At 48.0% G+C, this 25,233-nt stretch overlaps 2 protein-coding genes and 1 long non-coding RNA gene across 7 annotated transcripts; 1 reads left to right on the top strand and 2 right to left on the bottom strand.

Annotated features, from left to right (window-relative positions):
• Window positions 1–634: 634 nt before the first annotated feature.
• On the bottom strand, window positions 635–11,898 carry LOC114090248 (3-ketoacyl-CoA thiolase, peroxisomal-like). 4 transcript variants are annotated; one of them, XM_027932357.2, is made up of 12 exons: window positions 10,199–11,897; window positions 9,935–10,028; window positions 8,924–8,981; window positions 6,947–7,026; window positions 6,599–6,641; window positions 4,245–4,343; window positions 3,630–3,710; window positions 2,300–2,490; window positions 1,949–2,128; window positions 1,619–1,674; window positions 1,360–1,505; window positions 635–1,021 (listed from the first exon to the last, which is right to left on the bottom strand). In XM_027932357.2, the coding sequence occupies exons 1-12, from the start codon at window positions 10,367–10,369 to the stop codon at window positions 946–948; spliced, it is 1,275 nt and encodes a 424-aa protein (XP_027788158.2). In that variant the 5' UTR covers window positions 10,370–11,897; the 3' UTR covers window positions 635–945. The 4 variants fall into 4 exon arrangements, with proteins under 4 accessions (XP_027788158.2, XP_071455932.1, XP_027788159.2 ...); XM_071599831.1 differs by lacking the exon at window positions 1,949–2,128 and having other exon boundaries at window positions 10,199–11,898; XM_027932358.3 differs by lacking the exons at window positions 9,935–10,028; window positions 10,199–11,897 and adding an exon at window positions 9,176–9,451.
• A 113-nt stretch (window positions 11,899–12,011) lies between these two features.
• Window positions 12,012–16,280, top strand: Myd88 (MYD88 innate immune signal transduction adaptor). Its single transcript, XM_027932365.3, has 5 exons — window positions 12,012–12,549; window positions 13,350–13,484; window positions 13,879–14,059; window positions 14,253–14,344; window positions 14,517–16,280. The coding sequence occupies exons 1-5, from the start codon at window positions 12,174–12,176 to the stop codon at window positions 14,669–14,671; spliced, it is 939 nt and encodes a 312-aa protein (XP_027788166.1). The 5' UTR covers window positions 12,012–12,173; the 3' UTR covers window positions 14,672–16,280.
• LOC117794792 (uncharacterized) lies at window positions 12,519–18,726 on the bottom strand. 2 transcript variants are annotated; one of them, XR_004618656.2, is made up of 4 exons: window positions 18,594–18,726; window positions 16,362–16,486; window positions 13,726–13,958; window positions 12,519–12,622 (listed from the first exon to the last, which is right to left on the bottom strand). It is a non-coding gene; the product is annotated as an uncharacterized lncRNA (long non-coding RNA). The 2 variants fall into 2 exon arrangements; XR_004618655.2 differs by lacking the exon at window positions 18,594–18,726 and having other exon boundaries at window positions 16,362–16,651.
• Window positions 18,727–25,233: the final 6,507 nt, after the last annotated feature.

Genomic DNA, 25,233 nt, shown 5'->3' with positions numbered 1-25,233 from the left:
ACACTATCAGGGCCACCAGTTGTCATTCTATAGGCCATATGCCTCCTCAACTCACAGTCCATTTTGAGGACAGTATAGCTGTCTACACTTGCCACTGTGCTTTCCTGTCAATGCCATCACACCTCCTTTTCTGTGCAGCTCAGGTCCCTCTTGGATGTGATTATTGTATTGACTTCAAACACATTTGCAGTCCACATCTGGTGGACTCTGAGGGCAGGCAAGGGCTGAAAGGATGTGATCCCCACACTGCAGCCCTCACTAGAAGCCTTTCTGTGAGAACTAACAATTCACTGGTTGAGCAGAATTATATAGAACATCATCCTGCCCCTGGGAGTGTGGAGAGTGCAGTGATCAGAACAGACCCAGCTGAGGGAAGAGGATGGCACAGGCTGAGGAGCAGATCAGCGGGGCAGGGACATGGACCCGGAGGTTATGAACAGTTCCTGGGATGGAAGAGCCCCCTCCAGGGCAATGGTCTTGGCCTAGGCCCTGCATTATAATTCCCAGAGCTAACACAAAGGATAGGCCATACTACCATGAAGACTATAGCAGTTTAGACTCACTACTCAGATGGAACACACAGAAGTCCAACAAGGAAAACAAACACCCTTGGAAAAATCCACAGCCACCAAGATGAGAACACATGTTTATTATGTCCATTTTACCCTCATTCATAGGGCCACAGTTCCCTCGGAATTACATGGGGGCTTTGTGGGCTAGGTGACCCACACTGGCCCAGCTAGAGGGGGCCTGGTGGTAAGGCCCGACATCCCGCCCACTCATGTAGTGTGTCATCAGTGTTCACAGTTTCCAAATTAGTTAAAGTGCCTTGATTTGTCCCCATCACCACCACCAGTGCTGAATGTCCCACGTGGATTTGCTTCCTCAGAGTCATTTTCTGGCTGCCAGAGCAGGGCCTTCTGGGTAGTACCTTGAGCCAAGGACTCAGTTCCCAGGGTATTCGAAGACAGCAGCAGCTCCCATCCCAGTGCCAACGCACATGGACACCACTCCATATGCCCTGAGAAAGGGAACTAGGTTGGCTGGGCACAGGCACTCTGGGCAGAGGCCCAATCCACTGACCAGAGGCCCAACTTCCTGACCAAGGCCCTCCTAAACAGAGGATGCAAAACCAGAAGACCAGATCTGTGGGAAATCTGTCCCCTGACTGCCCACCTAGGCACACACTCAGTGGCAGATGCCCTCTGTAGGCCAGAGGCCCTTTTGAGGCTGACCCTCAGGGACAACAGGGATCATGTCCCTATATGCCCAGTTCAAAGTGCATGTTGAACTCCCAAACCCCCACCCTTTGATGCCGCAGCTCAGCATCCCACATCACCCCAAGGGGAACAGCCTCACCTCTTCCCAGGGCGCTTCAGCTCCTTCAGCAGCGTGATGACCTGTCGTGCCCCAGTGCAGCCCAGGGGGTGGCCCAGGGCCACGGCTCCTCCCAGAGGGTTCACCTTCTCAGGGGGGATTCCTAGCTTCTCCACACAGTAGACAGCCTGGAAAGGAGCCAGAGCAGCACCTGGGCATGCTGGCCCCCTCCCCTGCATGGCTTGTCCACTGGCTCCCACTGGGTGCCCAGGGCCCAGGCAATGGGGAGACAAAGACTCACCTGGCTTGCAAAGGCCTCATTGATCTCAAAGATGTCCACGTCATTCACTGTCAGTCCTGCAGGTGAGGTTCAGACCTGAGATGATAGAGGCCCCCAAGCACAAATCTGGGTCTCCCCAGACCTCCAGCCATGCACAGACCCACAATGCCTAGTAGTATGTCTGACAAGTGAATGGGTCTCAGCTTTGGGTCATGAAGGCCTTGGGTATGGAGTGCTAGCCTGCCTAACCTCCACTCTGCAGTACCTACAGGGACATCCTAGTAGTCACCCCCAGCCCCAGCAGCAGGGCATGAGGGGACCCAGGTCTAGGGTCTGAAGGAGCCACCTGACCTGCTTTCTCCAAGGCTACAGGGATGGCATATGCAGGTCCAATGCCCATGACATCAGGTGGGACTCCAACCACTGCATAGGACCTCAGGACCCCGAGGATGGGAAGGCCCAACTCTTCTGCCTTGGACCTCCGGGCCAGCAGGACTGCAGCTGCCCCATCGCTCACCTGGCTAGAATTTCCTAGGGAGGAAGTATTGGGGTAAGGAGGTATCAGGGCAGAGCAGAGGAGAACCAGTTCTCCCACGGGCCCCTTCCAAGGGATCTGGTCTGCCCCAGACTCCATAGCATAAGAGCCAGCCTGATGACAGTCCCTGGTGGCAGCCCTACTCCAACACCCTGGCCCGTACTCACCAGCCGTGGTAGACCCGCCATCTTTGAAAGCAGGCTTCAGTTTGGCCAGGCCCTCCATGGTGGTGTTGGGGCGGATTCCCTCATCCTGGGACACAGTGATGCTCCTCTTGGTGCCCTTGTCATCGTGGATGGTGGTGGTCACAGGCACAATCTCAGCGCGGAAACAGCCCCTGCTCTGGGCTCTTGCTGCCCTGCCAGCAGCAGACAGCCAGGCTCAGGCTCCCTTGGAGCTCCCTTCCTCCTGTCCCCACTCTGGCCCATTGTGGCAGACATGCAACCTCAGCCTGCTAAATTCAGAGACATGTCTGGTCCTAGGGGACATCAGAGGGATCAGCTGGAGATTCTGAGGAAACCCTGTTGTTGGGAGGGGGAGGCTTGTCTAGGGCCATCCAGAGCATCATTTGCTATCAACTCCAGATGTCCACATCATGGCCCATTTCAAACTCAAGGGGGGAGAAAGGAGCTTGCGGGTGGTGTTTACTTCTTAAAGCCCTTCATCCAAGAGCTGTCAGTTTCTTCTGCTCCACTGAGGCTGGAGTCCTAGGAACATTTGTGATGACTTCTGCCAGCTTTCCTGGGTACCCCACATCTGAATTTCCTCCGTTTCCCAGGTTCCTCAAATCTGAAGTGAAATATCCTAAACTCCTTGATGTCTTTTCCAATTCAAACAGAGTTGAACCCCAAGGCATTTTAGAGTTACCTTTACAACTTTATGCAAACTATAACACTTAGGGGCATTTCAATGGGAGGAACCCAGAGCTTCCTGCAAAGCCCAAATGCCCACCTGACCCAAGAGGCTAACAGTCCCTGCCTTGGAGAAGCCCACCTGACTTTGCTGTCTTTCCTCAGCTTGGTCAGGGTTGGCCAAACCTGTCTGCTGATGCTGAGGCTGAGCCTCAGGTTTTCTGCCCTAGGCTCAGGATGTTTGCCCTGACACAGGCCTGCTCCAGAAACTAGATTGGCTGGTCCAGAGCATTGTTGACCCCATACTCTAGGTCCCCAGGAAGCCTCTGGCTGCCCCATTCAGTTCCTGAGCAGCAGCTAGACATGATCTGGTCCTCATTATGCCCCAAAGAACAGAGGGTAAACTGAAGCCTAGGTAGGGAGAAGGTACTCAGCATGGACAGTCAGCAGGGGAACAGGGAAGAGCCACCAGCTCAGAATGGCACTGCCCCCTTTCCATTCCCCAGCTGGGAGGCAGGAGGCTTGTAAACCCCTAGTACATAGCTGTACTCTTGGGACACATCCACCTCAGACCTCAGACCACCTAGGATGGCCTCACAACCTCACCGTCCAGTCCTTTCAAGGTTCTACCCCAAGCAGCACTCACTTCTGCTGGGAGGCCAGTGCAAAGGTATCCTGCTTCTCTCGTGAAATGCCAAACTTCTCAGCCACGTTCTCTGAGGTTATCCTAGGACAAAAGTAGTACCCAGCTGGGCATAAGGCTGGCAGCATGGGGACCAGGGCCATTCATGCCACAGAGACAGTACTGGGGAATCAGGCAGTGGCACTCCACCCCCAGCATTGGAATGGGGCAGACAGGGAGTCGCCAATGCTGGCCAGATGCTCAGAGTTCATACACCAAGTAAACCCCCTCACAAAAGAGGGAGGGCAGCCTGCATTGGCAGCAGAGCAGAAGAGAGTGTGTTCTCTGGGTGAGCTGCCTCAGCACAGAGGAGAGGGGAAGGAAGGTTTATCGGGGGGACCTACTTGTGAATGAACACCTCAGAGGGGGCATGACAGAGCAGGCTACGTTTAGAAACTCAGGCTCAGAGAAGACTTGAGGACCTCAGAAACAGGAAGTACTGAGTGTCATGCTGAGTCTCTGAAGAACAGATGCTACACACAGGAAGCAGGCCAAGCCTTAGCATTGGCAGGCACAGATGAGAAAGTTCCCCAGCCCTGGCTCCTGGAGAGACAGAGCTGAGGGGGCACAGGCACTCACCCCATGGGGATCAAGCAGTCTCTGGCCTTCTCATTCTCCAGCAAGCGTGAAGTGATATTTCCAGGGTTTCCTCTGTTAGCCAGGGACATGGACTCCACTCTGAGGAGGGGGAGGAGAAGGAGGGAGTTGAGTCCTAACAGGAACACATCCAAGGATAGGGGACATGTGGCAAGTGTTGGGAAACAGCCAGGGAGCCCTCGGGAACTGCAGTGCCCTGTCTGGGAGGCACAGACAAGCGAGGCAGAGCTGGGGCTGGGGGGCTGCTGAGCCTCGTCTCTATCTCCACCCCAGGACAGTGTACACTGCACAGTCTGCACTCCTGGGTGCAGGGGCATGCTTCCGTATACATCTGCTGAACCAGCCAATTAGAAGTTCCTGAGGAAAGCTTTCTAGTATATACCACATTGCTACAAACATATCCAACATGTCCAGGCCCTGTCCCCGCCAGGGTCCACAAATTCAGAGGGGAGAAGACCCAAAAAGCTCATATCAAAGAGCAACCTGACCTGCACAGACAAGGAGGTGCAATGTTCTGAGAGGAAAGTGAGGTGGCTAGTATAGAAGGATCAAGAAGGACTGGGGAAGGGGAAACCCTAAAAAATGGTAACAGATGACCTTGACTAGTGCTTTGTGTTCCCAGCATTACTTTGAACTCTTTTCAGGCTTCAAATAGTACCCACCCCATGATATGTACCCTATAGTGTTAGCTTGATTATGGTTCCACTTTCTTCATCCTCCTTCTCCTTTTCTTCCTCCTCCCCCCTCCCCCTTCCTCTCCTCTCCCCCTCCCCCCTCCTTCTTTTTTTTTTTGGCATTGGGGATTGAATCCAGGAGTGCTTTTAGCACTGAGCTCCATTCCCAGATCTTTTTATTTTTTTAAATTTTGAGACAGGGTCTCACTGAGTTGCTGAGGGTCTTGCTATGTTGTTGAAGCTGATCTCCAACTTGTGATCTTCTTGCCTCAGTCCCCTAAGTTGCCAGGATTACAGGTGTGTACCACTGTGCTTAGCCCCAGCCCTTTTTATTTTTTAATTTGAGACAGGGTCTAACTATGTACCTGAAGCTGGCCTCAAACTTACAATCCTCCTCCCTCGGCCTCTGAAGTCACCGGGAGTCTTTGGGATTATAGGCATATGCCACCATACCTGACCTCATTTAATATTCTTATAAGCATTGGCCAAGCTCAGATAGTACCCCCTTTTATAGCTGAGGACACTGAGGTCCAGAGAAATAAGTAATTTGCCCATGGTCATTCAGCCTGGACCCGAATTTATACAGCTTATTCCAGGAACTCCCTTCTACCTAGGATGCCCTAGGCAACACTGAATGTTCAAGCCCTTGGGGACTGTCAGATTGTGATATGGGTATTGTGCAAGCGCGAGAATACTTATGCTGCTTAAGAATCAGAAGCCCCCTATGGAACTCATTAAGGCTTTAGTCCTTCTCCTAAGTTTCCAAACTTGCTCTCTCCCCAGTAAGAGTGTAACAATAAACACATCAAAAGGCAGGCTGGGCAGTGACCTATGTCATAATAAAGTCCCTATTTCTTCTAGTCTTTGCTCTCTTTGAGATATAAGTTGGGGCAACCCAGTGCAGGTCAGCTAGGACCCAGTTAGGGACCAGCAATACTTTTCATCAAAAAACATTCTAGAGAGGATTTGAAAGACAATGGAAAGACATCAGAACCAGGGCTGGTCACCACCTCAGCCTGCCAGTGTCTTCACCAGCCTGCCCACCCAGCATCAGAAGCCCCCAGCCAGTGATATAGCACCCTGCCCTTCCTTGGAGGCTCTACCCAAAATTTCTAGCGCTTGATGTGCTACAGGTAAAGATAGAGTCACAGTCTATGTAAAGGTGACAGTGACCAAATCACCTGAGATCTGACTATGTCCCTGAAAACGTGGTGGGCAATTAGAAGTTTCCATCTTGGTATCAGGGGAGAGATAAAGACATCGTAGGAAAAGGAATAGACATACAGTAGGAACTGTCCCTAGGTTTAGAGAATTGAAACTGCCACTTCTCTTTCAGTAGCAGTGAGAATCAACAAAAGTCACCGACTGAAGTCTCAGTGGTGTATTTTTCCAACATGGTGCCCACAGTTTCCAGTCTGACAGATTTTCAAGAAAGAAAGCTTAGAAGCCACCTGCCCTCTCCTGCTAGTGCTCAGATGTGAACTATTCTTGATCACCCAGAGTTGGGGGCCACTCCTAGGTTTCATCTATAGGAACCTACACCAAGCTAGCTGCCTAAAGGAGCCAGGGGATGATACTGAAATCGTGGCCTCTGAGAACTGAGGAGAAGGAAATTAATTTATCCCCATTGGTTAAGGAGCTCTGGCAGAAGGAAATTCTTACCCACAGGCCATGCCAATGTCATATGACCCATTTCTAATGCCACCTGCAACAAAAGCATTTCATAATCATCCTCAGCCAAAGTTTGTCTGTCCTGGGAGCAGCAGAGCCCCTGTCCCACCTGCTGTCAGCCTAGATGCCATTCAGTCCAGTCCCAGAGATAAAGACCCAGGAGTGTTCTGAAGAGGAGTGGGGCAGTGCCAAGGGGAGCTCCTGAACTCTTTCTGTGCTCAGAGTCCTCTCAGAAATGCTTACTGCTGGTCCAGGAGACAGTGACATCACTGACTGTAACCCTCAGGGACAGGACTAAGCCCAGGCCCTGGCCCAGGGCACCACCCAGTCCCAACTTACCAGCTATGTTGGCCAATGCCTGCAACCCTGATGAGCACTGTCTATTGACAGCAGACAGAGGCACAGTCTCTGGAATGCCACTGAAACAGAGGGTAAGAGGCATAGTCAATCCCTTGTCCTGCAGGCTCTCATGGAAAGCAGGTCTGTACTCCAGGGCCCTGTGACTGTCCCCATCAGAGGGTGCAAAGATCAGGAGAACAACCTGAGAACAACCTGCCCATGCCAGGATAGATCCATTGGATAGGGGTGGGCAGCTCCTGGGCAAACTGTGTCTCTGTATGTACTTGTTCCCCAGGCCCTACAAGAGCATGCCCTTCCATCCTATGAATTTCCTCAATCTAGAAAGAGGGAAGACTGTTTGGGTCACAGGAGTCCTTCTTTCTGTCCCGCTGAAAAATTCCACAGTAAAAACTAGTCATCTATTTCCCCAAAAGTAGAAAGGAGAGGGCATTTTTGCTTGGATAAGCTACCAGAGCAAAAGCCATGGTCAAGTATGAGGCCAGCAACCATCTCTACCTTCCAGCATACTAGTACCCACATGGCTGGGTATTATGTTTCTATTCTCTCCCCCAAAAGCCTGTTCCCACCAGGAAGAAAAGCTCTGCTAGGCACCATTGTTCTAACATCCCATCCACTGGGAGCTCCCAAGAGTCTCACCATGGGCTTAGCCCTGGAAGGTAGTACAGAGTTGGCCCTTCCAATGAAACCTGCCTTGGCAAACAGTATAAAGCTCCAGTGATATTTTCAGGCCATACTTCAACCCACTTAAAACTTCAGGGAGTTCCCTGAGCATCCTGGTGATTCTAATGGGCAGCCAGGCTTGGTAATCCTGGAGATACTGATTGGGCCAAACTCTGTAGGGACCCTTAGAAGTACATGGCTTCCTAGGCCTGTTGAACCTTTCCCAGATGTCCTAATTCCATTACACCTGATTCTTACCTCTTTACCCGATCCACTAAATTTTCACCAAATACCTATTGAGTAAAAGTTCTTAGATGCTTATAGAACTCCTAGAGGATGCTTAACCAACACGCAGAAAATGAATCCACAAGAGGAGAGTGAAGTAGCAGGACCAGATGGCAAGGCCACATCAAAGAGTAGCATAAGACTCTTATTCAAGAGGAAGGTCTCTCATTTTCAGCCTGAGAACTTGGAGAAGCAGTGTCTAAGCGGCAAGATTGTTTAGGCAGGGTTTAGCTAGGGAAGAGAGAGGGACAACACTCCCCAGGCACAGAATGAAGAGAATAGGGAGGACAGTAGGCAGAGAAGCCAAAAAGAGAAGGAGGAGGGAAAAGAAAGAGGAAAAATCAAGGTGAGTAACCAGTTGAGAGATGAGGCTGAAAGATTAGCCTAGAGATAGTGGGAGACACTGAACTGCAGACAAAGCCGTCTGAGGCTTTCCCAGTTCCTAGAAGTTTTCCTGTTCTGTCACTGGCTAATGTCCCTACTATTTCTACTCAATGCAAATAAAAGGACAAAGACAAGTGTGTCTTAAATATACAAGTGAAAATAACAGAATCACTCCTTGCCCATAGTGGGAGGCAAAGTGCTAAAAGGCAAGATGACCAGGGCTCCTCCTGGGTTCCTCGCTGCCCCAGGGTTCTGACCTGGAGTTCCCAGCTTGCTCAACTAGCAAAGGAAGCAGAATCACTCTTCAGCATGTTTATGTGGTTATTTACCTGATAGATGAGGACAGAGTCCACTTTTTCAAAACACAAGCAACAAGTTAGCTTTGGTTACAATCATGCCACAGATAACCACTACCAAAGCCCTGTAGGTCTTGGCTCATAGCCAGTAACATACCAACCTTACAGTGGGAGAAAGGTTGGGTCCACAAGAGCAGCATTCAGGTTTCCCTACATCTTTTGACATGGTATCCAATTTTATTCTCCACCACCCACAGAATGAGTTCCCTGGATCCAGGACCCACTCATTAGTCACAGTGGCCAACTCAGAGCTAGTGGTAGAAAAGATTACCTCAGAAACTGGGCGATCCGGGCCATGATAGCCCCAGCCCCAGGCTGAAGAACATTGCCTATGGACAGAAAAGCCTTTATTCAGTGCCAGTTGGTGTCTCGGCAAAAAAGTACAGCTCCGAGTACCCCAGAGGAAACATTCCATGTCTTTCTTTAGGAACATGAGTTTATGGCAGGCCCACTTGATGCTCTGGAATTTCAGGGTATAGAGTAAGGACAGCTAGACATATAACAGTGTGTCCAGGTCATATACCAGTCTCCATGCTGGAGGGTTCCAAAATGACTTGCCCATGCACCCTGCTCTTCCAAATCAGCACAGACTAGGCAGGTGTCCTACCCTTCCAAGTAACATGGAAGACTGAAGGGAAAGAGAAACACAAAGCAAAGCCTGAAGGCCAACAGCATTGGTACTTGGGCAAGGGAAATGAGATTCTGAAAATGTACTTCCCCTTAGTGTCCTCCTCCAGGCCCTGCTGTCTCTGCAGAGAGAAGAAAAAATGGTTCCTGACCTAGTGGTGGCACCTGATGGATGAAACAGTATTACATACTGTGTTGTTATATTTCAAGGGAAGAGGTGTGTGGGTGGAAATCAAGTTTGGCCTGAAGGTCCAAACTCTGGGTTCATGTTCTAGCTCTGGAGCAAATACACTGGGCCTCGGTCTCTCCATCTGTAAAGAATGGAGTGGATTAGATGGGTTTTGACATTCTCTTTTGTCCTGGCACAGACAGGATATCAGGACACATTCAGAACACCCATCTGCCTCCCAGAATGACCTGGAACTCCTAGATTGTCTGTGTTTGGGATGTCTGCTTTTTCTCTAACAAGCAGAAGACACGAGGAAGAAGAGCAAAGTGTCTAGGTCTACTATCAGGAGGAGAGCACATCGAAGTCAGTGTTCATAGTCCATAGTTCTCCTTAGTGACAGCTCTGGGACTGGAGGCGTGGGAGCAGGACTTTGGAGGGATGGGAAGACCAAGAGACCCCATAGCAGGGCCTGGGTGGTGCACTCACCCACGGAGATGTCCCCCAGCTGCTCAGGCCTCAGCTTTACATCCTGTAGAACTGCGGTCAAGACCGCTGACAGAAGCTCGTCGGGGGTGGTGTCCTGCAACGGGACGCGCAGCTGTGGTGACTGGCCCGATATAGCCACCGCAGGGAGACACAGCGACTGCAGTTCGAGTTCTCATTGCCTGCGCATCCTTGGGTCCACCTAGCAGATGACAGCTCCCCGCCCCCCACCGTGTTACTCCAGGCGCCAGCGCCTGGGGGCCTCACCTTGAAGCCCCCGCGCCCAGCTTTGCCGATCGCAGTGCGCCGTCCGTGCACCACCACCACGTCCGCGGCCGAGGCTTGCGGGAAGCTACTGAAGCACGGCGCGGCCTGCAGCGCCGGGCCGGACTCGGGCCGGCCAGTGAGATGACCCAGAACAACCTGTAACCTCCACATCACGCCGCTGGGATAAGCAGACCAGCTTTGGGACTCACGACCGACCAACGGAAATAAAAAGTCACTCGCGCAAGCGCGGAACCGCCCCTCTCTCCCGGCCCTCCCAAGCCGGACCCAGAGGCACAACCATTCAAAGTCCCGCCTACTTGGCCAATCAGGGTACGGTTCTTTCTGAAGCCACGCCCAGAAATGCCTCCTGGAAACTTACCCCCTTTGCTAGACTTTAGTATCCAAATCCGAGGCGGGACTCTAGAGCTTTGTAAATTTCTTGAAATAACCGGGCCCTCGAACAGGAGCCCCTTCCTCCAACGGCCCGCTCGCTGCCCGCCGCCAGACAGAAGGCTGAACGCCTGGAGCCCGCCTCTTGCTTTGGTTGGAAGAGGTCGGGGCTCTAATTCCAGTTCCCAGGTCCTAGTCTGCTCTGTTCCCCAGCATCCAATCCCAAGGACCTAAATACTTCTGATGCTCCCAATCCTACTCCGAAGGGGTCGGACTCTCCCGGGAAGTCTTTCCAGAACTAGGCAATTTAAGATTCTTGGCCGGTGCTGAGAACGGATTTTCAAATATACGAAAGTGTGACAAGCTCTATAGCTAGAGAGAGAACATCTCACAATTCTGATACCAATTTTACATGGCTTGGAATATCTAATTAGTATCCATCCTCCCTTCTAGAACATCCACACCAAGGTAGAGAGAACCCTATGTTAGAGCGCCTGCAATGTATTTGACACATAGTAAGTGATAAATAAATACTTGTTGAATTAATGAAACCAATCAAGGCTCCCTAGATCTGTACTGTGTCCCTAATACTAAAGAGTAAAACCAAATACTCCTTGACGGACAATGGCAAGACCATGCATTTACTAGAGACCTGTGCGAGTAGTCCTGTGTTTTACCCAGATACCAAAGGACCAGGCGCCTTGTAAATCATAACTCTCCGCCTTTTGAGCACCGAGCCATAGCCTGCCTCAAACTTAAGGCAGTGTGTCCTTTTCCACTGCCATTTCGGGATGCAAAACTGGTCTCTTCCCATTCTCCTTCGGACAGGATTGTGTGTTCTCCAGAGAATAGGGAGAACAGACCTGGTGACCCCCCCCCCCCTTTCTCTTCCACCACCCTCAAGGGTAGCACCATTTGAACCTCTTAGATCCCCAGTGAAATGGATGTGACACCATCAGATCCCATAGAGCTAGGCCAGTTTCCTACAATTCCCGAAATAGGGCCATTCTCTCTGGTCTTTCACTCACCACCACTACCTGACCCCTTGAGGACAAGTCAGACGACCTATCCAGATCTCAAAGGGAAGGTTCTTCTGGGTATGGAGGCATATGCCTGTAATCCCTGATACTCCAGAGTTTGAGCTAGGATGATTCCAGGCCAGCACACTCAAATTAGCAAGACCCTGACTCAAAATTAAAAGCGGACAAGTTTGGGGATATAGCTCAGTGGTAGAGCGCTTTCCTAGCATAGGAGAGGCTCTGGTTTGGACCCTCAGTATGAGAGAGAGAGAGAGAGAGAGAGAGAGAGAGAGAGAGAGAGAGAGAGAGAGAGAGAGAGAGGGAGGGAGGGAGGAAGGAAGAAAGGAAGAAAGAAAGAAAGAAAAAAAGAGAAAGAAGAAAGAGACTCAAAGGGCAGGTTCTGGATTCCTATATTCACCGCCCTTAAGTCTCCAAGTGAGGGGTGGGGCGCTCCAACTTGGCACCCTTGCGTGGGCCTTCAGATTCTACCGCAGGGCGGCGCTTCTCAAAAAGCGAAAGCAGCTGGGGCGACGAGGGAAGGGAGCCGTAGAAGGAGGAAGTGGGACATGCAACGCGACCCTACAGAGCCAAGGATCCTCCAGGACGACCCTGTCATGTCTTCAGGAGTCCCCAGTGATGAGTCTGCACCCCCGGCCATTTCTACATCCTCGCTGCCCCTGGCTGCGCTCAACGTGCGAGTGCGGCGCCGCCTGTCGCTTTTCTTGAATGCGCGGACACAGGTGGCCGCCGACTGGACCGTTCTGGCTGAGGAGATGGGTTTCGAGTATTTGGAGATCCGGCAGTTTGAGGCGCGCCCAGACCCAACCGGCAGCCTGCTGGACGCCTGGCAGGGCCGCCCTGGCGCTTCCGTAGGGCGGTTGTTGGAGCTGCTCTCCACGCTGGGCCGTGAAGACGTGCTGGTGGAGCTTCGGCCCAGCATCGGTGAGGCCTTGGATCCAGGGTGTGGGAGGCTGACTTTCTCAGGCCTCAGCAGCCTGTGGGATGGCTCCGGGCGCTGGAAAAGTTCACAGAGGGAGATGATCAGGTCCCTTGTCAGTATCTCTGACAAGATAAGGATAGAGGAAATGCGGCAAAGGCCCTGGGAGGCAAAGAAGATGGGGGCAAAACTTAGCAGAGGCTCTCAGGTTGGGCCAGATGTTAGTCTGAGGCTGCACTGGAGCCTCTGAGCTGTGTCAGGTAGGGCAACAAGACAACCGAGGGACTGGAAGCTGATGGTCTAGAAACTTCAGGTGCCTGGGAAAAGAACTCCTCTGCCACTCACTGGCACTCTTATAATGTATTGCACAGGAGGTCCAGCTGCCCAGACAGGCATACATTGCTGGGTTGGGGTCACTGCCATCACTGCACCATAACCCTGGGTTCTCAACCCTCCTCACATGCTCTCATCCCCCTTCTCACATCTGCCCTGGATCCTGAAAAAAGACCTTCATTCCATTCTCAGGAGCCCTAGAAGGGGATCAAGGACAAGGGTCAGGGGATGCTGCTGGCTTCCCACAAGGCCAGAGCTCCACAATATCCTTTTTGGAGAGTCAAAGCTCTGGTGGTGTGTGGTGGGGGGCGAGTGCATGTGTGCATGCATAGCTTGCCAGAGCTCTGGAGCCGCCTATGGCTCCAGCAGCTGGAGGCCTAGACTCCAAAAAAGCCAAAGAGGTGAGACAGGCTAGATCCTGTCTGTGGGTGGAGGGCTGGAAAACCTGACATACCCTGTCTCTCTCCTACAGAGGAGGATTGCAAGAAGTACATTTTGAAGCAGCAAGAGCAGGAATCTGAGAAGCCCTTACAGGTGGCCAGAGTAGACAGCAGTGTACCACGGACAGAGGAGCTGTCAGGCATCACCACACTTGATGACCCCATGGGTAAGGGCCCAATACTATTCCTGTGGCACAGGCAGACAGGTGGGCCACAGCCACAGGACAGTGTAATATGCAGAGCATGGATGTTGGAAGCAGATGGGCTGTGAGTCCTTGGGCAAGCCTTGGTTTCTGAGATTTGGTTTTCCCACTGAAAAAATGGGGCTACTACTAGTTCTACCACTATGTTGCTCAGAGACTCTCATGAAATGATGGTTAACCCAGGGCTTGGTCCCCAGGGCCTCACCTGTCCTCTCCTGAGAAGGGCACTTTCTCTGAGTCATGTCATCTTGGGATGGGTGTGGAGTCCAGGACTAGGTTGCCTGGGCAATGAACTCTTGGCTGGTTTCCTTCACAACTTCTTTGTTGCTCTGACCATCACCTTGTGCTCTGCTCCCAGGGAAAGTACCTGAGCGTTTTGATGCCTTCATCTGTTACTGCCCCAGCGATATCCAGTTTGTGCAGGAGATGATCCGGCAACTAGAACAGACAGAATATCGGCTGAAGTTGTGTGTGTCTGATCGTGATGTTCTGCCAGGCACCTGTGTCTGGTCCATCGCTAGTGAACTCATCGAAAAGAGGTTGACTAGGGCCCAATATTGGGTGGGTGGGTGGGTGGGTGAATGACGACTTGCTCAAAGGTCCAGATGCTGGGCTTTTCCTGCCAGCTGGCCCTGTTTACCGTGGTCACAATGGCCCTCCTCTGAGGCTGCCCCCTGGGAATACGCTCAAGTAAGTTACCATAGTATGTGCAGCCTGCCCACTCTCCCTTAGGTGTCGCCGGATGGTGGTGGTTGTGTCAGATGATTACTTGCAGAGCAAGGAATGTGACTTCCAGACCAAGTTTGCACTCAGCCTCTCCCCAGGTAAGCTTAGTTCTGCCCTGGCCAGATGCAGGTCTCTGCACACCTGAGCTTGTGTGCATCCCTGTGCCTTTGTGTGAGTAAATAGGTGTTATGTATTTAACTGGGGGTGGTCTGATGTTATCCCTTGACTGGGCCAAGGGCCTGGTGAAAGTGCTGTAACACTTGCTTACAGGTGCCCATCAGAAGCGCCTTATCCCCATCAAGTACAAGGCAATGAAGAAGGAGTTCCCCAGCATCCTGCGGTTCATCACTGTCTGTGACTACACCAACCCCTGCACCCAGTCCTGGTTCTGGACACGCCTTGCCAGGGCCTTGTCCCTGCCCTGAAGATGACTCTAAGATCCCTGGGGTGCCTCCATCTGTCTCCCTGTCCATGTGCTTCTGCTGGTGCCTCTTCCTGGGATTGTGGGAGGAATCTGTGCTCCACTTGCCTCTCTGTTCCTAGAGGTGCCAACTCCACAGATACATCTGCACTAATCAGACATCATGTGAACACCACCTCTCTGTCCTGATGGAACCACCACTAGGATTGGTACCTTCACTTGCTGAGTTATCCGCCAGGACAGTGTAAACCAAGGTCAGCTGGATGAGAAGTGAAAAGCAGCACCAGCTGCTCAGGAGTAAGTAAGAAGAGTAGCAGCCAAGTCACCTCTGAGCCATTCACACATCTTCCACCTCACTTTCTCTACCTGAGCAGTACAATGTGGAGTTTTGGTGGGAGCTGTGTTCAAACCACTGCAGGAAAAGGTTGAGTATTGCTCTGGCTCTCTTGGAGGAGATGATCTTGGCTGAGAAAGAGCTGACTGCTGCTAGACCACATGCTGGCCACCAGTGGGACCATGCGCCTGCTGGGGCAGCTGCTTCCACTGTGATGTCTATTCACCACCTCACAACCCCCTTCCTCCTCTCTGTAGGGCAGTTGAGGAAGCTGGCTACTCCTTCTAACAGATCCCGCCTTGAGCCTGCTTCTAATGGGTCTTCTCTCAGCTACATCTTTGACTCCCCCAAGCTTCTGCTCCAAAAGACCATCCTGAACAGCTGGTGCTGCTTTTCACTTCTACTCATCCAGACACCTGTCAGGTCTCCTCAGTTCTTCTTGACCTGGGTTGGCATCCTGGCCTCTGACATATCATCAGATAGGCCTCTGGGGTTGAGTCACCAGGGTCATGTCAACAGAGAACCTTCCTTCCTGGGTCACCCACAGAGAGTTTTCCCACTATCTTTCTATATTTCTATTGCTTTGTTTGCCAACAAACAGAAGCCACATAAGAACATCCTTCCCCAAAATTTGTGGGCACACAGCCACTCCTAATCTTCCCCACATGAGCACATACAAGTTGACTCATACACTCTCACCCACAGAGGTACCTACATGTACATGTTTCTTTGGTGCAGCTCCCAGGGACAGCTGCATGGGAAAGTTCCACCTTCAAGGGGGTCTGACCATCTCCCCGGACAAGAATGGGTGCTCTTGATTCCTTTTTTCTCTTTAAAACCAAAGTCTGGAAAGGGTCCAAGGTGCCAGCGTTTCAATGAAGGGCAGACAGAGTAGGAGAGCTCCTTGGACTGGCATAGCAGGCACGGACATTTTCTTCCTCCCAAGGTGGTTTGTACCTTCCCCTCAAATTCTCTATGAGGGAGAAAATGTCATGGTCCCAGTTCTCTGTGCTCAAGGACAGACCCCAAGGCCCTAAAATAATAGAAAATCACTTCTCTGCTCCACCTTGGCCAGGCTGGGGCAAGGTGCCTTCCCACAGGATTCCAAGAATCCTGTCCTCCCATTGATATTGGGAATTTTACAGCAATTTCAAGAAAGCATTATCCACCCCTTTTTCATATAATTTGTGAGAATTTCAAAGAGATCTGGGAAATGCCTGTGTTTGTCATTTATCTTTCTCTATTTTGGGTTTATAATAAAAATATTCTATTTTGGGAAGGTGTGTATATGTGGGTATGTGTGTGTGTACACACACTCAGGAAAGGAGTTTGGAAGCAGTAAGCTGGGTAGCATTCTCACCAGTAAGAGAGGCTGGCTGGTTGGGTGGGTTCCAGAGGGCTGGGCAGAGGCTCCCTCCTCCTCTTGGGCTCAAATCTCAACAGGGCAGAATGCAGAACCAGGAGCACCCAACCTGAACAAAAAGGCTGGAAAATAATTAACAGAGTGTGTACAAAAAAGAACTAGTTTGTATGCCACCCAAATCTGAAAGGAGAGGAAAAGAAATTTGAGCTAAAAAAAGTATTCAAGGGTCTGGGGTTGTGGCTCAGCGGTAGAGCGCTTGCCTAGCATGTGTGAGGCACTGCTTTCGATTCTCAGCACTACACATAAATAAATAAAGGTCCATCAGCAACTAATAAAAAAGTATTCAAGGAGATATGGTTGAAACTACAAAAATGACAAAAAGCATAAATCAAGAAACTGAGCAAACCCCATCCATAATGAAGCCAAAGAAATCCACACCAAGACATATCAGAGTCCAGCTTTGAAGACCAAAGACAAAGAAAACAATATCTTGAAAGCAGTCAGGACAAATGGGATCTTAGAAATATTTGAACAACCTCAGGTTTCCATTCAGCAGCTGTAGGGGTGAGAAAGCAGGGGTTTAACAAGTGCTGGGAAGAAAGAACTGTCACTCAAAATCCTTCACCCCTCTCCAAAAAAAAAAAAAAAAATCCTTCATCCAGTGAAAACAGTCTTCAGAAGAGGATATCAAGACATTCTCAGATGGAAATCTGCAAGATTTCCTAAGAGAAGGGCTATCAGAATTTCTTGGAAAAGATAAGAGGAGGAATCTTAAAACATCAAGAACGAATAACTAAAGAAATAATAAAAAATAGGGGCAAGTCCAAAGCCCTTTGCTTTCCTAGATGTTTGGAAGTTCTACTTGTTAATTCTTTTCAGTCTATTTTCTGTCTACTTTTCAGTTTGGGGCTGTATACTGTTCAATCCAAAAGACTAGTTAGCAGTTGAGTGCAAGATAAGAAACAGGAGAAGTGCAGTGAAAATTTCTGCCTTGGGCAACTTCATTAATGAAAAAGGCAAAGGAAATGATTGTGGGGTTCCCAGAATGTCCTCCTTCTTCAGAAGATCAAACTCTACCAGGTCCCCTGTCTTAAGCACTGTGCATTGTGATGTGCCTTCAAATCGTGTAGGGAAAATATTTAAGATGGTTACATGATAAGTGGGGAGAGTCAAGTAGCCCAAAGGGAGCACAGGCCTTCTTATCCCAGTGAACTGTTCTACTGTCAACACAGGTAGAACTGTGACACATTAGCTACAGGGAATGTTCTGCCCAGAGCTATGAAATCCTATACACAGAGACACTCTTACAACACTGCAAATAAACCCAAATTACAGAGATGGAGAAGTAATCAGAAGTGCCAGGGCCTAGAGCTCATCAAGGAGGGGAGGGTGGAATGAATAGACGGCCCAAGCAGAGCTATACAGTTGTAAATGTTAGGGAGTTTGTGGTGTGACAGAATCTACCCATGTGATAAGATGGCCCAGAGCTACACATGCATATTCTACCAATATCACCTTCCTGGTCTTGATGTTGTTCTACAGTTACATTCGTTCACTGGGGAAATTGTGAGAAGGATATAGGATCTTCTTCTGGAATAGCTTTGCAATTTCTTTCAAATCTATAAGTATCTAAAAATAAAGTGGTTTTTTTTTTCAATTGTTAATATAGAAAGTAAAAACCAAAGCCACTGGGTCCCTAAGAAATGATTAAAGCTTAGTTTTCCATCATGGTTTTTTTTAAGAACACATCATTATAAAAGTAATCACTGATAATACACATTTATAAAAGTATTGTTTCCCAATACCATTTCATTTCATAAGCTCATTTTTGGAGGAGCTGCTTATTGTATTGGTCTAAACCAAGGCAGAATAGGAAGGTAAACCAAGCATGGTTTTGTCCTCAAGGAAATTAAGACCCAATGGGAGAATAAAGACACAAAGCAAGAACCTGAGTGACTCAAAATCAGACAGAAGAGCCCCGGCAGCAGTTGTGCTGCTCGAGCCCCCAGCAGCAAGTTTTACAAGTCCCAAGGACAGGCCTCTGTGGGCCAAATGCCTTGATAGGGCCTCTGGAGGCAGATGGCCCTGAGGTGGGCTCTAAAAGATGGTGTAATGGGCAGGGTGAACCAAAAGCAAGAGAAAGAGATGCAAGCAGAAAAGGAATAATTTAAGTGAATGGGAAAAACAAGAGGCACATCTGGAAAGAAGAACAAATTAGTGAGACAAGACCCTTGAGGTTTTTTCAGGGATGACCAGGGTCCCAGGAATTTAGGCTTCAACAGGGCTCTGGACTGAGGCTGGCAGCGCAGGGTTGTTGAACCTCAGCACAGAGAGGTTAGCTGGGTGGCTGCATGCAAGGAGGATTAAGGAAGTGGAAAAGCATGGTGGCACTTCCTGCTTCAGGCAATTGTGCAAACAAAAATGAGCAAGGAAGTGACACTGGCTAGCTTGAGGGACTCTGTGGTTTCTGAATTTCCTCTTTCCCTGAGCAAACCCCACTGGGTCCATCCCAGATGCCCTTGCCCAAGGACACACGCATCAATACCACTTGCCATGACCTGCCCCTGAGGGCCTGAGGGAAAGTGGAGTCCGAGGACCCATGAGGGAAGTCTCCTGTGCTCTCTGGTGTAGATAGGCTGCTCTAGTTCTCACCCTAAGTGGAAATGAAGTGTGGTCAGAGTGCCAGCCTCATTGACTTCAAGGATTACCTCTTTTTAGTGGAGCTCTAGTCAACAGACATGGCATCTGAGCCACATATATGATTTTAAATTTCCTAATAGCCACATTAAAAAGGCAAAAGGAAGCAGATAAAATGAATAATTTATTTAATTCATTATATCTAAAGTAACATATCAACATGTAAACCATATGAAAACAATTGATGAGATTTTACATTTATTTTCCTTATCAAGTCTTAATAATCTGGTTTATATTTTATGCTTTCAGTATATTCCAATCTGAAGTAGCCTTACTCTAAGGGTTCAATCCCTGCTGTGGCTAGTAACCACCCTAGGGACAGGACTGAGTGACTAAGGAACTCTGCTACTCAGAGTGTAGTCCCTGGGCCAGTAGCATTGACAACCCCTATTAGAAATGAGGACTGGCGGGGGGGGGGGGGGGGGGGTTGTGGCTCAGTGGCAAAGCGCTTGCCTTGCACATGTGAGGCGCTGGGTTCGATTTTCAGCACCACATAAAAATGAATAAACAAAATAAAGATATTGCATCTGTCTATAACTAAAAAATATTAAAAAAAGAAAAGAAAAAAAGAAATGAGGACTCTCAGCTGGGCATGGCAGTGCATGCCTGTAATCTCAGTGGCTCAGGAGGCTGAGTCAGGAGGATCTCAAGTTCAAAACCAGCCTCAGTGATAGTGAGGCCCTAAGCAGCTCAGTGAAACCGTCTAAATAAAATATTTTAAAAAAGGCTGAGGATGTGGCTCAGTGGTTAAGTGCTCCTGGGTTCAATCGCTGATACCAAAAAAAAAAAAAGTAAAAGGTACTCTTTGGTTCTACTCCAGACCTAACTGATCAGATTATGCACTTTAGTAGGGTCCCCCAGTGTTTCATAGGTGCAGAAAGGTTGAGAAGCTCCATCACATCCACGTGGGGAGGGAGCTGTAGGGTGGTGGCATTTGGTACCAGTCATCAGCATTCCTCTTCCTCCTTGGAGTTTCCCACCATAATTTTCCTCAGCCCCAGCTTCGACACAGACCTACATCAAGCAGCACCTCTCCTTCTTCTGAGCTCTCTGATGGGTTCAAGCATGTCATGAAACCCAGCCAGAGTCAATAAGATACACTGCAGCCCTTGACATATCCAATTGTACTTGAAAAAAAAAAGGTTAAGTTCTGTAGCCACTTTGGAACATGATGGGACAACACTGTGTAGGGAACTGCAAAGAGAAACAAGCCAGATACTGATGATGAAGTCGCAGGGCCAAAGAGCAAATGTCCTGGGTCTTAGCTCATAACCTGACAGCCATTTAAAAGGTCTCACCTCAACCTTCAGTTTGTCAGATAGGAAATGTTCATCATTGATCCATCCTCAAACAGGACTAGGTGCACTAGAGCCAGGGTCCTTTCATTTTCCTCATCAGGGCAAGTCTTACACTTCACCCTTGAGAGCAGCCAATACAATAACACTAGCTTCTTTTGTTGTTGCAGTGGGCCAGGCAGATACCTTCTTGTCCCAGCTGTGTTTCTTCTCCCAAGAAGAGGTCCCAGTAAAATCTTTGCCTGACTTGATTTTATTTCTCTTCTCGTTGAGTCAAAGTTCCCAGGGTCTGGCACCAATGACATCATGTGAACCCCTACTTCTAGTCTTATTGCTGGGATTTTCAGGTATGTGAGACAGCAAATTCCCTGTTTGTTTAAACTAGATGGGCTCATGTGCTAATATTAATATTGTCTTTCTTCTCTTCCACAACTCCTCCCCTTGCTCTCCAACAGGCTCTGTGCTCCCCATGGACTCTGGTTTGCTATTGGGTTTGGGCCTTGGGTGGAACCAGCTGGAGATCAGAGAGCAGGAAGTGAATGAGGTCAGTGTATTTATCCTCTTGTTTTCTCTACCAAAGATGCAGCTGCTTTCAGGTAGCCTCTCTTTCTCTTTCCCCTACTGGCTCCTGTAGTCCTCTGTTCATTGCTCCCTCAGGGTTCTGTGTGGTCATGGCTCCCCAAGGTCACTAGCCCTGGAGTATAGTATTCGTCCTTTAGGTTTCCCTCCACCTTGCCCTTGACTTTACAAATAGCTTCTTTTTGAAACTGATCTCAGATTATCCATTTTGACTGTACAGTTCATTTCCTGTTGACTCCTGACTGGCACAATGATTGATACAAGAAGTGGCCTTAAAATAGGATTTTGGAATTGAGTTGCTCATGTGTTGAGGAGGGCAGGGATAGCCTCCTTACTGGCATCCTGGAAATTCATGGTGTTCACATCATTGCAAATAAGCCGATGATTACTGGTGGTACACAGGTAGAGGACAAGGCTTGGGGATAGCTGGTCAATCCAAAAAGCACCTGTTCTGACCTGGGTGTTACCTGGTGCACTGGTCCATCAGTCTCTATGAAATGCATTGTATAAACATTTATGAATTATTCTTCATGTGAAATTGTGACAAACTAGCCTAAAAAGGAGATCATGTTCCATCATCCAGAACTGGGGCTGCTTTCCTGGTACAGAGCAATGGACCCTGACAGAGTGGGGGCTCCCCAGGACCTTAGAATGGAATTTAAGCTCTGACCTCCCCATTCAGTAGGGTAGATAATAGGCAAGTATAAGATTACCCTTCCTACCCAGCTAAACAGAGGCTCATGGGAAACAGATTTTAGGAAGCTAAGAAGCCAAAAGGATAGCTGCAAATCAAATGACCTCAGCTTCTACCTTAAGAAACAGGTCAAGAGGCAGGGGGAGCAGAGAGAATTGATTCAAAATAAGCAAAAGAAATAATAATGAGGTCTGTGCTTTCTTTTTCTTCATTATGTGATCAGGTCTGTTCCCTTTGGGGCACAAGTGGAAGGCTGGAGGAGACATAGGCAGGCAGTGGGGTTGCATGTGAGAAGAGGTCACTGTGCCTTTGCACCCACACAGTGTATACCATCTCCATTGCACAAGAGCGGGTTGAGGTGCCTGTCCAACCTGATGGACCAGTGCACCAGGTAAAACTGTTTCTTGGTGTCCTAAGATTTTCAACTCAATGGTCAGATAGGCAGAGGACTCTGATATTTATAGCTCCACAACCCTAATTCAATCATTCATGTTGGGTGCTAAGGGCAAACAAGGCTTCCAATCCACTAGGAATCAAGGAGAAAGTCTTGATTTCCTTAATTAGATTTTGCAATGAGAAATTAAGCAAGCAGTGTACAGCAGCAACTGGTGTGACATCCTGCAGATGGTGGTTGAAACCTGTTTTTCCTGAGTAAGAAGACCTGAACCAAACCATGTAGCACTTTTGTTCAACCTCTGTCTCCATAATGCTCTTACTCTATTCCCACCAGCTGATTAGTAGCAATTATATTTACAGAGCACTCAAAATAAGACAGAAGCTATGCTCAGCATTTCCAGGAATTTCTGAAGGCAAGTTTTTTAACCTTTCTAAGTTTATTTCCTCATCTATAAAACCTCACAAGGCTATTTTACTGAATAGAAGTATTTATATTGCACATTGCCTGACAGTTTAATTGTTGCCATGAGATTTTTATTGGGCTTTTTCTCTGAATTTATATTATGAAACTAGGCATGATATTTTATGCTGTCTGACTTTATTCAGTTCCTAAGTTCAGAGATTGGGGGATATCAAGTTATTAGAAGTTAAATGAGTATTTAGTTCTTAGTTTAGCTATTGATGGATATCTGTATTTTGGGATTTTTTTGTAAATTATGCTCCCTCCCCCTGGATATTCTAATATTCTTGAGGTTCAAACTGGTATATAATATTTTGTCAATTTTTTCTAAAAAAAGGAGAGAAAAACAGCTCTTTATAAATTTCCACACTGCCCTTGTGCTGGCATGGCACAGGTGGGCAAAACCCCACAAATGTCATAAAAACCTTTACTTCTTATCTTAAAATATCCTCACTCCCCACAGGCCACCCACAACCTAATTTGAAATACAGACTATTTACACACACAAAAAGACTATGGGTACAGGGCAGCACAGGCTAAGCCCAGAAATGGTCTGAAAGAGGAAGTCAGCACTCAAGATTGTCCTCAGGGCTGGAACAATTTCAGAAAAAGCATTCCTGTGGGCCGGTGGGGTAGGAGGGAGGGTGGGCCATTGCTGCTTCTGGAAGAGAAAGTAGGACCCAGATAGGTGGGGCTGAAGTGAAGCCTCATTCCTGGAAGGAGGTGTGGCCTGAGTGACAGGCTAAGGCAGGCACCCTGAGACCTCACTGGAGAGTGCTGGCTGAAGTTCCCTAGGTCTGAAAGAGGGGAAGGGCTGAAGCATGGGTGCCATAAACATTGCTACTACCTGAGATGTGAGAAACCAAGCCTTACAAATTGTGAAACTCACCTAAAAAGAGCATATTAATATATATGAATACTTGTGGATTTGAGAAATGAAACATTTGTATCTAGTAAGTCCTCCGTGTGCTCTACTGTGGGTGTATAGCCTTCCTTCCCCCACCGCTAATCAACAAACTGAATTTTGTTCTCTTGCTCTTCTCAAGTATACAATCTAAAAAAATTCATTCAATTGTACCCGATTTTTATTTTTTGTGAATGGACTTGTACCCTATATAGTTTTTTTGTTATTTATTTTTTGAGGTGGGGGATTGAACGCATTGGCCCTACCAATGAACATCACCCCCATCCTGCTACTTCATTTCTATCAGCATTGTTTTCAGATTTATCCAATTTATTTTGCATAGGGGTCGTACATTTCTGCTGGTGTATAGTATCCATCATACGAATATTTTAATATTTTATTTCCCTGGTTTCCTTAGTCATTACAAAACATGCCTGATGATGGTATTCTTGTATGTTACTTGGAATACACATGTACAAGAGTTTATTTTAGGTAAATATTTAGGAGTAGGATTGTTGGGATGTAGGGGCAGCATAGGTAATATCACATTGTTTTCCAAAGACCTTGCATTAATTTACATTCCAAATAGCAGAAGATGGCAGATTCTGTTGTTCTTTATCTTGGCCAACACTTAATATTATGTGGCTTTAACTTTTTTGCCCATCTGGAGGGTTGAAATTTTCTCATTTTAGTTTTAATTTGTACTTTTTTGATTATTAATGTAGCCAAGGTTTATGTTTATGAGCTCCCAAGATATTTTTGTGGAATTATCTTTTTTGGAAATGGGGTATCATTTTGCCTCCAAATTGTGACCCTCCTGCCTCAGCCTCCCAAGTAGCTGGAATTATAGGCACATGCCACCATGCCTGGCTCTCTTCCATTTTTTGGACAATTGATCTTCATATTGTTTGTCAGCCCGTAGTTAACTAAGAAAAATATATTATTTATGTGATTACTTTTCAAATTAACAAAAAAGTCATAAAAATGGTTCTTTTAATAGGCAATACTTGGACTTACAACTTCAAAATATACAAAAGTCTTTCTACTTTTATCCTCAACAAGCCCTTAACCTGTGCACCACCAAAGTTAGCAGGTGCAGCAAATTGGTTAGCTGCTCACCAGTACCATCAGTTTCTTCTTCCTGAGCACATGGGAAACCATTTTCCAGTTTCCTTGACTTGGGATTTCCTCACAAGTAATGGATACACACACACACACACACACGGAAAAAAGTAATGGACACAGCATCTACTGTTGGCCCACGTTTGTAAGTATTCTTTGAATTGATGGGCTGGCTAAATGTGGAGGATCTAGTAGAGGATTCCAAAGAGGACTTATAAGATTATGGTATCCACAAAAGCTAAACTATTGAACCAATCAATCAACAGATGAATGGATAAAGAAAATCTAGTACATATACACAATGGAATATTACTCAGCCTTAAAGAAGAATGAAATTATGGCATCTGCAGATAAATGGATGGAAGTAGAAAATATCATGCTAAATGAAATAAGCCAATCCCCCCAAAACAAAGGCCAAATGTTTTCTCTAATAAGTGGATGTTGATCCATAGTGAGGGGGTGTGTAGGGAAGAATGAAGGAACTTTGGATTGTGCAGAGGGGAGGACTGGGGTGGTGGAGATGGGAAGGATGATAGAATGAGATAGACATTATTACCGTGTGTGCATGTGTGTGTGTGTGTGTGTGTGTGTGTGTGTATGTATGAAAACTAAGATTTTTAGATTGATTTTTAGGTTGTCACTTCAGCTAGAGTTAAATTACACTCACAAACTTCTTATGCATCCTAAGATGTTCCACATAATATATATAATTACCAGTTCTC

Source organism: Marmota flaviventris, chromosome 1, assembly GCF_047511675.1.
Source record: "Marmota flaviventris isolate mMarFla1 chromosome 1, mMarFla1.hap1, whole genome shotgun sequence".
NCBI lineage: Eukaryota > Metazoa > Chordata > Mammalia > Rodentia > Sciuridae > Marmota > Marmota flaviventris.
The sequence above is the reverse complement of the archived record's forward strand: the minus strand, read 5'-3'. Positions and strand labels throughout refer to the sequence as shown.